The 12,069-nt window shown below is 63.3% G+C and overlaps 2 protein-coding genes across 2 annotated transcripts in view; both read right to left on the reverse strand.

Annotated features, from left to right (window-relative positions):
- Positions 1 to 967: 967 nt before the first annotated feature.
- Positions 968 to 3,702, reverse strand: VOLCADRAFT_108363 (uncharacterized protein; the record flags this gene model as incomplete). Its single annotated transcript, XM_002958839.1, has 5 exons — positions 968 to 1,125; positions 1,414 to 1,435; positions 1,657 to 1,759; positions 2,433 to 2,493; positions 3,624 to 3,702. The coding sequence occupies 5 exons, from the start codon at positions 3,700 to 3,702 to the stop codon at positions 968 to 970; spliced, it is 423 nt and encodes a 140-aa protein (XP_002958885.1).
- A 626-nt stretch (positions 3,703 to 4,328) lies between these two features.
- The window catches only part of VOLCADRAFT_100209 (uncharacterized protein), a gene marked incomplete at both ends in the record, with an annotated part of 15,477 nt that continues 7,736 nt past the window's right edge, over positions 4,329 to 12,069 (reverse strand). The window contains 7 exons of the mRNA XM_002958840.1: positions 4,329 to 4,592; positions 4,998 to 5,250; positions 5,611 to 6,509; positions 6,759 to 6,898; positions 7,108 to 8,501; positions 9,310 to 9,499; positions 9,887 to 11,774. Coding sequence (XP_002958886.1) covers positions 4,329 to 4,592; positions 4,998 to 5,250; positions 5,611 to 6,509; positions 6,759 to 6,898; positions 7,108 to 8,501; positions 9,310 to 9,499; positions 9,887 to 11,774 — 5,028 coding nt within the window. The remainder of the gene's footprint in view (positions 4,593 to 4,997; positions 5,251 to 5,610; positions 6,510 to 6,758; positions 6,899 to 7,107; positions 8,502 to 9,309; positions 9,500 to 9,886; positions 11,775 to 12,069) is intronic.

The following is a 12,069-nucleotide window of genomic DNA, read 5'->3' on the forward strand; positions in this document are numbered from 1 at the left end:
TGGCTGTTTGGGTGGCTGTTTGGGTGAGTGGGTGGGTGGGTAGGTGGGTGGCGGTCCTCGATGGGTGATTTTGGATGGAGCGCCTCCCCGCCCGCTGTGGTTGCTAGGAGCTGCTCGTCGTGTGTTGGTCGCCTCATCCAACCCAAACGAACCCGCTCTCAACCCCAAACGAACACCCGCCGCCGCTACACACGGAGATTGGCCAGCTACTCGGGGACGGAGGGAAGCAGCGGAGCAGGCGGGAGGCATGACGGGTGTGAGGCATGATCTCAGACCTGAACATGCACGTGCTTGTTCCTGTGGGGGCGCACTCGTATGTTTTGTATGTGTGTGCCTGCCTTAGGAGGAGGAGATGGAGGAGGAGGGGGAGGAGGCGGTGGCATCCCAAATGGGCGCGTTGTCAGTGGTGAGAGTGATCTGACTCTGTGTGGGGCCCCCGGGGAGAGGAAGTGAAGAACAGTAGAAGGGGGGAAGTGCTCTGTTTGCCGTCCTTCCATGTAATCCTGGCGTTCAGCTGGTCGGTGATCCCCCCGCAGTAATTATATGTTGTGATTACGGTGTTCATTTGGAATACTGCCCACCCGTTGCATGATGGTGATGGTGGTGGTGGCTGTGGGGCTGTCGTTGTGGTGCTGGGGGTTTTGGGCGTTCTGTTGAGCACGAATACGGCAGGTAGCTGGCTGTGAGGGCCCTTTGCGGTTTTCCTTTCCCGCCCTTTTGGGGATACCGCATCCCCCATGTTCCCCTGGCGGATACGGACCGCGTGATTCCTTGCGCGCAAAGGCGCACATCAAGCAGTTTATTCTTTTTCTTTCCTCTCTTTGGGTTTTTTACTTGAGTTTTAAGTACTCGAGTAACTTGTCGCCCCTTGCCCCCTTTTGTTAAAGTACTTCATGATTAATGGGCGGCCAAAATGTGACGGACGGACCTTTCTTCACCTCATGAATGACATCATGCCACAATCTAACTATCGTCTGTGACTTGCCGTATGCCTGCATGGCCCAAATGGTCGTGTAATTGTCTCTTTTTTTTGCATCAATCGGCGACCCGATTTGATGCGAAGGACTTTCATCTTCCGTACATTCCGTACAGCTCGGCCCATTTCTAGTACGCTTGGCGGTAGTGCTGCGAAGTGGGCAACAGGTGGACGGGACGGAGCGGGCACTGTCCCCAGCCCCCAGTGGGGTAGTTCGCATGTGCACTCGAGAGGCGCGACACGCATACACGTCGCCCTGTGTCACGTACATGGGTTGATGATCGGCGGGTGATGGTGTTTGTGAACTAGAGGATAATCCGGATGATGTGTCCGGCTTGTGGGTGCCGGGGTTTCGGAAGCGATCGATGGCCGTGGTGACGGCGATGCTCTCGTTCAGGGGGTCGTGTGTGTGCGGACATGCCACACAACAAACACACCTCCCTTGCGCGCGCAACGGAGCTGTGCGCATGCGCGCGCGCACGAAGTCTGAAGTGGCGCGATGCTAGAGAGAGGTATTGGTATTGGTTGATGAACGCACGACCGGGGCACGGTAATCAACAGGGCAATGTAGGTCTCTTTTTCCTGCCTTGGGCGGTTCCCTGTGCTCTGCGACGGGAGGGCGCGGGCTCGCGCTGAATTTGAAGCGGAAAACAGGGAGCGATGGGCGGGGGAGGACGTACCTGAGGAAGGCGGAACGACGCGCAGTGAGGTATGGTGGTCGTGGTGGGCGAACTGGCGATGTTAAGTAACGGAGGCGGTGATGGATCGTAGTAGCGGTAGTGCCTGTTGCAGTGGTGGTGGTGGTGGTGGTGGTCGGCAATCCTGACGTGATCCGAACTTAGGCGACCGCCCGTTGGGACTTCCTAGGTTCTTTAGAATTTTTGAATTTGGAAGAGGCTAGTAGTAGGATTGGGACCGCTCGGTTCGGTTGCTTAGAGAGGCGGTTCCGTATGGCCCTCGGAGTGTCCTATTTTACTCTTTAGCAGAAGGCTTGCCGGTTGAAAGGTTGCGACTTTATAACAAAATCTGTAGAACTCCGCGTTTTGGGGGATGGATTTTAGCTGCTGGAGCCGGCGTTCGCGCCGCTTTCTTCCATTTGGCAGGAAGGCTTTGAAAACTAACTTCAGGAAGAGCCGCGTGGTATACAATCAGGGGATATGTGCCACACGTGCGCGGTGAAGGCGGTGGAGGATGTTCAGCATTATAGGGTGTTTTTGCTGCAGCTGGTCTGGTTGACAAACTGGGTCGGGTGTCTTAATGCGGAGCGTGGTCGTGTTTCTTTATCCCTTTCCCTTTCCTTGTCGGCTGCATGACAGAGGAAGAACGTGCACGGATGCCCTGCGGCTGAAAATAGATGTGTTGAAGGCAAAGGGCTCTTAGATGACCTATGTTGTGACGTTTCGCCCGGCGTGTGTATAAGGCATCCGAAGGACTTAACTTGATGAGCATGCCTTACACATGTCCCAGGTGAGGACTTGTTTGGTCGTTTGGCATACACTCCCTGATGGCTCCCCCAGCTGTGGCGTGTGGGGGATAAATTTGGGCGTTGTGACTGCGGTTATCCTTCATCCTTGCACGGAGTCTTGACGCCATTTTGAAGACCGTCGAAGACCACGCACAAAGAGATCAACGAGTGCGGCACACGAACTTAAAACCAGGATCGCCCTCCCCTATTTACTTGTGCCCATGTGAACCCAGCGGGTAACCTCACTGAGTTTTCCTTCGGACACGATGGTGCAGTGTTGGGATGGCGGTTGGATGAATCCACCGGTGGTTGGATGGAACCTTCCTTCTCTACTGGCGAGATCTAGAAGGACCCCTTAAGGGCCGGGCGAGAGTGTGCAGTGTACTGTTTGGGGGAAGGGAAAGGCACCGAAAGGGGCAGTGTTGGCGGCTGCCGCGGCGAGAGCGGCTGCTGCGGCAGCAGGTTTGCATTCCGGGCCCGTTCCCCCTTCTCCTCCTCCTCTGTGCCATCCACGCGTGTGTCTTGGCATTCGGCTTTTCATGGCGGTGCGTTGCATTCCCCTCTTCATCCTCTCTTCATCATTTCTGCCCACCAGCAGGCGGCCGCCACAGCCGTAGCTACGCCGTGGTGAGGTCTCGGCTGAGAGGCCGTCCATAGCTGCTTGTGTAGACTGCGGGGCGACGCGTTTTCGAACGTCCTGTGTGGAAAGCTAATGCAAAATGGTGACGTGCTAGTTTGGGAGATGGGTTTTAAGGGCATGGACGACAAACGGGCTGGACCACGAACATCTCGCTGTGTGGTTGTGAAAACAGACGCATGTGGGGGTTGCGATGTTTTGGGTTGTGTTGTGTTCTTGCTACAGGCGTCCTTGGGGCTTGCCGCACGTCGATGCGTGCAGACGCCCGCGTGTGCGTGACCATCTTGAAAGCCAAGGAAGCTTCACATCACGCAACCACTACCACAACTACCATCGCCACGGTCACCACCACAACCCCGTCAGTAAAGCCTAGCTCCATGGCGCAGTTACCGGTTGATGACTGGCTGCTGATGCAATTTATGATTGTGAGTTAGGGGTTACAGCTTCACCCGTGGCCACTAGCCCGGCAGTCCCTACCTACCCTCGTCCTTCTCACCGATGTCAGTTTCCGCGAAGTTCGTGATTTTTTCAGAGTCAGCACTCACCACCACCACCACCATCTGCATCCAGTAGAATCTGCCGGATCAACCCCACTCCTGGTCGCTCGCAGGTCACCTCATACATAATGTTTCCTCCGAACACATCCAGCAAGCATACGTCCAATAACGCGGTTGCACGGCACGCCGTTTTGCGGAATGAGCTTTGCAATGCAAGGCAATGTGCACCACAGGGAAGTGCCCTACAGCTGCTTGCCACGAAGCGGCTGAAATTGTCTGTCTGTCTGCCAAACTGCCACCCTGCCTGCCTGCCTGGTTCCCAGCCGGTGTTGAGTCCTACAGGTTTCCAAAGCTTACGTAATAAGCCGCCGTCTAGAACGGCCCCCCCTCCCCTCCCGGTCTATCCCGGTCCCTAGTCACGGCACTCGGGTTGTATGACATAGAAACCATGTTCCATGCGTTTGTGGTGAAGGCGACATATTCCCTTCTTAGACACAGCGATATAAGGGTCACGTAAGCTTCAAGTATATTAATACATTGACATATCATGGGCGCACGTTTGTGTATAATCCATAATCGCGTCCGCCATTCTTGGGATGCCATTTTGGGAGCATGTGGCTATACGAGGTGATATCCACGGAGGGGGATCCACGGGGTTCGAACCCATTGCCCTGCCCACCCGTCACCTCCCGCCGTCAGCTAGGCCGCAGCTGCATGCGGCTACGGAATCCGCAGCTGGGCGGCAATTTCGGATTACCAAGGAGGCTGCAACTGCTCTGACGGCGGTACGAGCCCCAACGACATGGTCCGATGGTCGTACGAGAACATGCACAGGAACTGCGGTGAATGCGTTGCAGCGCCGCTGCAGGTGGTGGCCGATCCGGCTGCAGCCGCCGCGACGGCGCTGTTGTACACTCTGAGACGGCGGCTGAGCGCCTCTAGCGGAATCCGCTCGCTGCGGAAGGCGGTGCGGTACAGGTGCGGTAGCGGCGCGGGCGCCATTTGGAACGGCGTCTCCTGCATACATACATGCAGACAGACAGACAATAAACACACATATATAGCGCACACACAGCCGACGTCGTTATCGCCATGACAATTGCACACATGTTACTCGTTAAGAAGCCAACAAATAAAAACTTGGGCTATGCATGAGTACGACACACCGGTACGGCACCTGGCCTCTCAAAACCAGTTCCAAAAATGCAACTAAAACCCTCATGCACAGGGACAAAGGCTTCTGGAAGGCAACTCTAGCAAATGGCATAGAGAATCGGAACCCCCCTCACAAGCCCGGATGATCCTCACCCTGACAAAGGGGAAATTACTAGACGGGCATCACCCCCAGAAATTACGCAAAATCACCACCTACAGGTAAAAGAGGAAAAGGGAAGGGAAGCCAGGGATTTGCCTAAATCGTACCTCGGAACGCAAGAGCCTTCGGCCCGATGCCAACCGCTGAGGTCTTCCTGCGTTGACGCCGACGTTGACGCCGACGCCGCCAGCGGCGGCTTCTTCCCACAACTCCTCCAACACCAGTACCGGCGGAGTGACTTGACCCGGCAGGGGTACCACCTCCACAACATCCCCCACCCTCACCACCTCCATCGCCGCATCCTCATCCAGAGGCGGAGCCGCCGTCGCCGCCGCTGCCAGTGCCCTCTGATCACTAACGCTGCCGCCCGCACAAACGCGCCGCCGTACAAATCCTTGGTACTGCCGGTAGCCGCTCCTAGCCGTCGCCGCCGCCGCCGCCTCTGTCGCTGTATCGTCTGCCAACCAACGCGTGCAGCAGTAGCAGCTTCGCTCCTGTTGCTGCTGCTGCCGTTGGTGGCCCGCTAAGCTTGCCGCCGCCGTCACCGCTGCCGCCGCGTCGGCCCCAGAGGCGGGGTTCGGGGATGCTTCCGTCGCCGGGGCGTCGCCACTGCCGGCTGTACGGCAGCCCCCAAGCATTACCGCCTTCCGCGGCGTTGTTGGTGTTGTTGTTCTTGTACCCGTGCCATTAGCAACACCCCCTCCTGCCCCCCCAGCACACGTAGTAGCAGCTCCTGTGCCAGCGGCTGTAGCACCTGCAGCTCGGCTACCCGAGCCGGCCACCGGCGCTTGATCCCCTACACCGCCGCTGACGCCGCCAGCTGCGGCGGCAGCCAAATGCCTTCGAGCTACGAGTCCCGGCGATCCTGACGGCGCCGCCTCCGTACCGCCAGCCGTCTGCTGCTGCTGCTGCCGCGGCGGCGGCGGCGGGGACGGCAACGGGGCCCGCGACGGCGGCGGCAGCGGAGTTCGCTGCCCTGACGTCTCTGCCGCTGCCGCTGCACCCCCTCCCGAACTTCCACCACCCGGCTTTGCCCTCACCACCTTCGCCGCCGCCGCCGCCGCCGCTGCCGCCGTCGCCGTCGCGATTGCTGGAACCTCCCCTGCTGGACCAGATGGACCGCCGCCGCTGCCGCTTCCGCCGCCACCCGCTTCCGCCACCTCCACAGGTCCTCCCTGGGCCCCCTGATGGTGATGATGCATCTGGCCTTGCCTCTGTGCCAACCCGTGGCCGTGCCCTGCTTGGGTGATTGCAGGAGAGGGGTGCGGAAAAAGGGGAGGAGACCGTGGAGGCGGAACCACCGCCACCGCCGCCGCTGGCTGGGGCCCTGAAGCTGCCGCCGCCGCCGCCGCCGCCCCCGCTGGGAAGCCCGACGGCAGCGATCCGCGGAGTATGGCCGCCACTGCCCATTCCTTGTCCACGACGGGAATGGATAAGGACCGTACGGCACGACGTAGAGCAGCGGGAATGTTGGTTCCGGAGCGGAGGCGGTGGGAGGAGGGGCAAGCCCCGGCGGCTCCGGCGGTGGCGGCGCCGTCAGCAGCGGCATCTGCTGCTGATGGGGCGGCGGAGTCCACCACCACTAGGTCAACCGCCGGTTCCATGACGAAGCTACCCGCCTGCGTGTTGAGGGGGTGGGGGCGGGGGTGGGGGATGGGTGTCTGTGTATGTGTGTGTGGGGGGGGGAGGGGCAGAAATTGTCCAGCGATCAACTGGGTTGCTTGAGGATGAGGGTGCTGTGCTGTGCTCTGATGCGATGTGATGTGATGTACGGCTCCCCACCACCTCCGCCACTACCATCACCGTCCTTCCACTCAGGTGTTCTTCCTTACCCGTCCTCCTACTTCCCCCTCACCCCCCACCCCCACCCCGTCAACCCCCCCTACCACGACATGCGCCCCGGTCACTGCGGCCTCCCAGTGGTCCATGATGAGCGCCCCCGCCACCGACAGCACCCGACCGAAGGTGGACCGGAAGGCGGCATCTCCCGCCAGATACACACGAACACCTGGACACACCGTGGGGTTGAGGGGGATGAGGGGGGTGAGAGGGGTGAGAGGGGTTGAGGGGGATGCGGGGGGCGAGAGGGGTGAGAGGGGGTGAGGGGGATGAGGGGGGTGAGGGGAGGGGAGGGGAGTGAGGGGGGAAAGATGAAAAAGCACCTAATCACCAGACAGAAATTCACCAACCCGAATTCAGCACCCCGAGCCGCCGTACCTGCAAAGACGCCGCCTGGAAGCAGATGCGGCTGCGGCGCATGTAGCAAGTGCTCTCCCGGAGGCCGGGCAGCGGGGTCAAGGAAACGCGCCGCCGCCACGCTGTCGCGGAGCCATTTCGCGGACAACACCGGCACACCGCGCGCCAGCGGGCCCAGCATCTTGCATGTACGGCGGTCTGCGCAGTCCGCAATCACCACGTCGGGAAGCTGACGGGCGCTGCAACACCCCCAGCTGGCGGCGCCGCCAGCCGGAGACGCTGTCCCGGCGGCGGCGGCGGCGGCGGCGGCGGCGGCGCCGAGGGCCGGCGGCGGCGGCGGCAGGTCTTCCATAACCATGCCGCCGTTGCGCTGGATGAGATTGACGATCTCGCGTCGGGTTGTGCGGCAGGCGTCAGCTGCGGCGGTAGTGCCATCGGCGGCGGCGGCGGCGGCTGCCGCCGCCGCCTGCGCCGTCGCCGATGCATGCGGCGGTGGCTGCGGCGGTTGGCGGGTGAAGCCGGTGACGAGAAAAGTGACGCCGCCAAAGATGCCGCAGCGCTGCCGTTTGCTCCGTTGAAGTATCAACTCCAGGGGCGCCTGACCGCTGGGCCGTTTTCGGAGCCGGCCCTCCGGCGTGCCGGGGTCGCTGGAACTGGGCTGACTGAGAAGCGCCGCCGCAGCGGCGGCGGAGGCGGCGGCGGCGCCGCCGCCGATGCCCGTGCCATGCGCCTCAGGAGCCGGAGATGGCGTCCGCTGCCGCCGGACCGCTGCCCTGCAGCCGCCGCCGCCGCCGCCGTCGGCGGTGGCCACCTTTGTGGGTGTGGTGCCGGCTGCTGCTGCTGCTCCCGCTGCTACTCCTGCTGCTCCAGCAGCGGCGGCGGCTTTCCTGCAGCTACGCGGCGAGCGGCGGAGCGGTTGAAGCGCCGGGTTGGAGTGACGGCGGCGGCGGGAGGGACTACCGTCGCCCGTATCAACACCGCCGTCACCGCCGCCGCCGCCGCGAGCGGGACCCTCATCCTGGTCTTCAAATGCGTCCTCTCCGCCTGCAAGCACCACTTCCACCGGGGCCACCGCCGCCGTCGGCGGCGACGCTACAGCGCCCGACTTCCGGCGACTCCTGCAGCGGCTCCCAGCCCCAGCTGCAGCTACGGCCGCCGCCGCCGTCGCCGTCGCAGTGGTCTTTGGCGTTAGAGCAGCGGCGGCGGCAACAGCGGCGGCGCTCCGCTTCGCACAACTGCTGCCGCCGCCATTGCGGCCGCCGGCCACCAGGGCTGCTAAAGGCTTATCGTCATCTTCCTCCTCGTCCTCCTCGTCCTCGTCCACGTCGTCCTCCTCGCCCTCCTCCGCTGCGGCCGTCGGCGCCGCCGCCGCCGCCGCCGCCGCCACCCCCGTCGCCTTTCTGAGGTCCAGGCGTCTAGGGAGGCGGGTTGGGCGGGGAACGATGTTGGTAAGGGCTACTGGGGGCTGCTAATGACATATGCACTCGCTTTTGAATAACAGACAAACAAACCGACAAACAGACAGGCAAACAGACAAACAAACAGAACAGGCAAGCAGACAGAAAGACGAACAAACAAACATATAGGCAAACAGACAGACAGACAAACAAACAGACAAACAGACAAACAGACAATCAGAATTTGAATGTTACACGCAGAAGCAGTCACTAAGACCACCCCGGGAAATCCCCCCCCCACCGCACCCTCCCCCTCCCTCTCCCTCCATACCGACTGCGCCTTGGCTCCGGTTGCGCCGAATTTCCCCCTCCTCCTTTCCCTCCTTTGCTTCTCCCGCCTCCTCTTCCTCCTTCACCACCACCACCACCACCACCATCCTCAGCGCCAATTGGCAGGGACGTCCGGCCCGGCTTTGCGCTGCTGCGAACTTGCTGCTGGTGCTGCTGCCGGTTTTCAGCAGTGGCAGGCCGAGTCGCCTGCACTGTTGCAAGGGGTCGCGCGGGCTCACCGCCAACCGCCTGGCGCCGCACTGCCGCCGCCGCCGCCGTCACTTCTGGCTGCTCCGTAATCTCTTCCACGCTCCGAAACCGCTTATGTGGCCGCGGTCCGCAGTCCCCGACTCGTGCTGACCTCCTCCCGCTGTCCTGCCCGCCGCTGCCGTGCACCGCCGCCGCCGTTACCTCAATGACGTCGTCGTTGTCGCTGTCGTAGTCGTCGCCGCTGCTACTGCCGGCGTCGTGGCCGCTGTCCGTTGCTACAGCCGACCGGTGGAATTTGGGACCGGACGATGCGGTCGGTCCGCTGTACCGCCGCCGCTTGCGGGCACCGCTGCCGCCGCCGCTGCCGCTGCCGTCGGGCCGGCGTTCCGGTGCCGTCGCCGACGGCAGCAAGGACTTCGCGACGGATCCACCACCGCCGCCGCCAGCAGCAGCCAGCGCGGCCCGTTGCACTGCACCTGGTGGCACCGGCGACGTCGGCGGGCGTGGCGGCGGCGGCGGCGGCACTGATTGGCGGCGGCTCGCCCGCCGACCCCATTGCAAGCCGTTGTCGCCGCCGCCTCCGTCACACCTGCCGCCGTTGCATCTGTCGCCGCCATCTGCCCGTACAGCAACGCCGTCATGCGCCGCAGTATTATTGACTTGCATCTGCCCCTGCCGCTCAGCCATATTACGTTTTGCAGTACCATCGCTGTACAAATCTCTAGCTTGTACGGCTGCTGGTGCCGCCGCTAATGCGTGTGTGGCAGTGGCGGCGGCGGCGGCCTTAGGGGTTGTTTTCAGGCCGCCGCCGCCGCCGCCGCCGCCGCCAGCAGCAGCAGCATGGGCCGCTGAGCCCCGCTGACCTGGGGCGGACTGGGCTCTGTGCGCAGTTGGTGGCTGTATTAGAGCGCGTAAACAATGTTGCAGTGGCGGCGGCGATGGCGGCGGTAGATGCAACTGCCGTACTGGCGTACGTTCGTCGTCGCCGCTGCTGACCTCCCCGTCGCTGGGGCTACTCGGTTGTTCGAAGATGACGCGTCGGCGGTGGAACACGCCGCCGGCCGTCAACGGAACGCCGTCGGAGGCGGTCGCGTGCCCAGCTGCAGCACCGTCCGCTGCCGCTGCCGGCGTATGCGCTGCGGCCGCAGCGGCGACGGCGCCGCTGGGACTTGCCTCGCCAGCGGTAACGTTTGCGGCCCCAGCGTGTTTCGTCGGCGATGCGGTACTCCGCCTCCGCTGCTGTTGCTGCTGGTGCTGCCGGACGGTGATCCTAGGGCTAGGACGGGTTGGCGAGGAGGTGTCTGCTGGAGGACCCTGCAGCAGCTCCTGTCCCAGCGCTACAACTTCCGTCGCCACCGTCAAAGCTGTAGCAGCATCCGTACTTGCGTCTGCCGCTGCAGGTGGCGTTTTTCTCGTCACTACAGCCCTGAAGACATCCCCAGCACCGCCGCTACCGACGCTGCCTCCGAAACCACCGCCATCGTCACCATCATAGCCGCCGCCGCCGGTGCTGCTACTGCCGGCCAAAACCCGCACCCCGAAGCTGAACGCTGCCGACGGCGGCGACAATCCCCCGCTGTCGCCCCGAGGCCTTCCGTGCTTCTCCCCTGCAGCACCATCCTCCTCCTCCTCCCCCTCCCCCGCCTCGTCCTCCTCCTCCTCCTCCTCATCATCATCATCCGCGTCGCCAAGGCGTCGAACGCGGAGCCATTCGGCGTCCGCCTCCGCCACCGCCGTAGACCCCGCGTGTGCGGTTACTGCCGCCGCCGTCATCGCCGTTGCTGACGCCGCCGGCTGTTCAGCGGCGGCGGCGCCAGCCGGCGCCCCGCCGGTCCGTCTGCCGTACTGAATTTGACCTGTCGCAAGGTTGTTGGCTGCCAGTTGTGCCAAGGAAAGGCTTTGCAGGGAGGGCATCCCGCCGTCGGCGTCAGCGACAGCGTCAGCGGCGTCGTGGGATGGCATCGAGGGCAGGAAGTACGGATCTGCGTCGCCGTGCGGATCCGGGTTGATTAGGTTTCGGTTTATCGGCGGCGGCGGCGGCGGCGGCGGGGGAGGACGTTGGCCTGTCGACGGTGTACGAGCTTTGGGACGTTCCAGAGTGGGTTTGGCGATACGAACGCCTGACGGCGCCGCCGCCACCGTCGGCGTCGGCGACATCGCCTGACTTTCGCGACCAACTCTTCCTCGCGTCGTACCAGGACCAGGCGGCGACGTCGGTCCGCTGGCCTTGGCAGCGGAGGCGGTAACAGCATGTACGACACGCGCCGACGGCGGTACAATCACGGTCCGCCCCGGTGTCACGGCCGTCGATCCTGCCGCCGCGCGATCTAGCGCCGCCAGCTGTAGCTGCTGCCGCCGCGACGCCGCCAGACGCTCCGCTCGCCTGGCCTGGGAGCTCAACTTGCAGACCAACGGCGCCACGCCTGGCGGCGGCGGAGCCGCTGCCGATGGCGGCGGCGGCGGCGGCGGCGGCCTGCCGCAGCGAGGGCCCCTGCTGACTCGACCCTGCGATCCGCCCGCCACCTGATGTACCCCTTTGCTCGTCCCCTGTCCGTTACTATCACCGTTACCGTTACCTTTGGCAGTTACTACGCCAAAGCTGAAGCTGTGCGCAGCGCGCGGGAGAGTCTCTGGATCCGTCTGGGTCTGAGTCTGGGTGTGTGGCGCCGCCGCCGCCGCCGCGCTGCCGCCAGCGTAGCACGCCAACGAGCCCACAAGGACCGCCGAACTGAGAACGGCTGAGCCTCCACTCTGGGAGGCCGCAGGAGCAGATCCAGATCCAGATCCAGGCGCGGATGCGGATCCGGGTGCGCCTGCTCCTCCTCCTCCCCCTCCTCCTCGTGATTCCTCTTTTCCCCCTCCTTCTTTTCCTCCCCCTTCTTCCTCTGGGGAAGGGATGCGGGGGAGGAGGAGGGTCGGGGCGTTAAGGACTGAAGGGAGTCAAGAATGTCCCCACCTTCCCCTCCAGGAAGCCGCCTGTGTGCCGCCTGCCCCTGCCCCTGCCCCTGCCCCTGCCCCTGCCCCTGCCCCTGCCACTGCCCCTAAC

This window comes from Volvox carteri (genome assembly GCF_000143455.1).
Source record: "Volvox carteri f. nagariensis unplaced genomic scaffold VOLCAscaffold_108, whole genome shotgun sequence".
In the NCBI taxonomy this organism is placed as follows: domain Eukaryota; kingdom Viridiplantae; phylum Chlorophyta; class Chlorophyceae; order Chlamydomonadales; family Volvocaceae; genus Volvox; species Volvox carteri.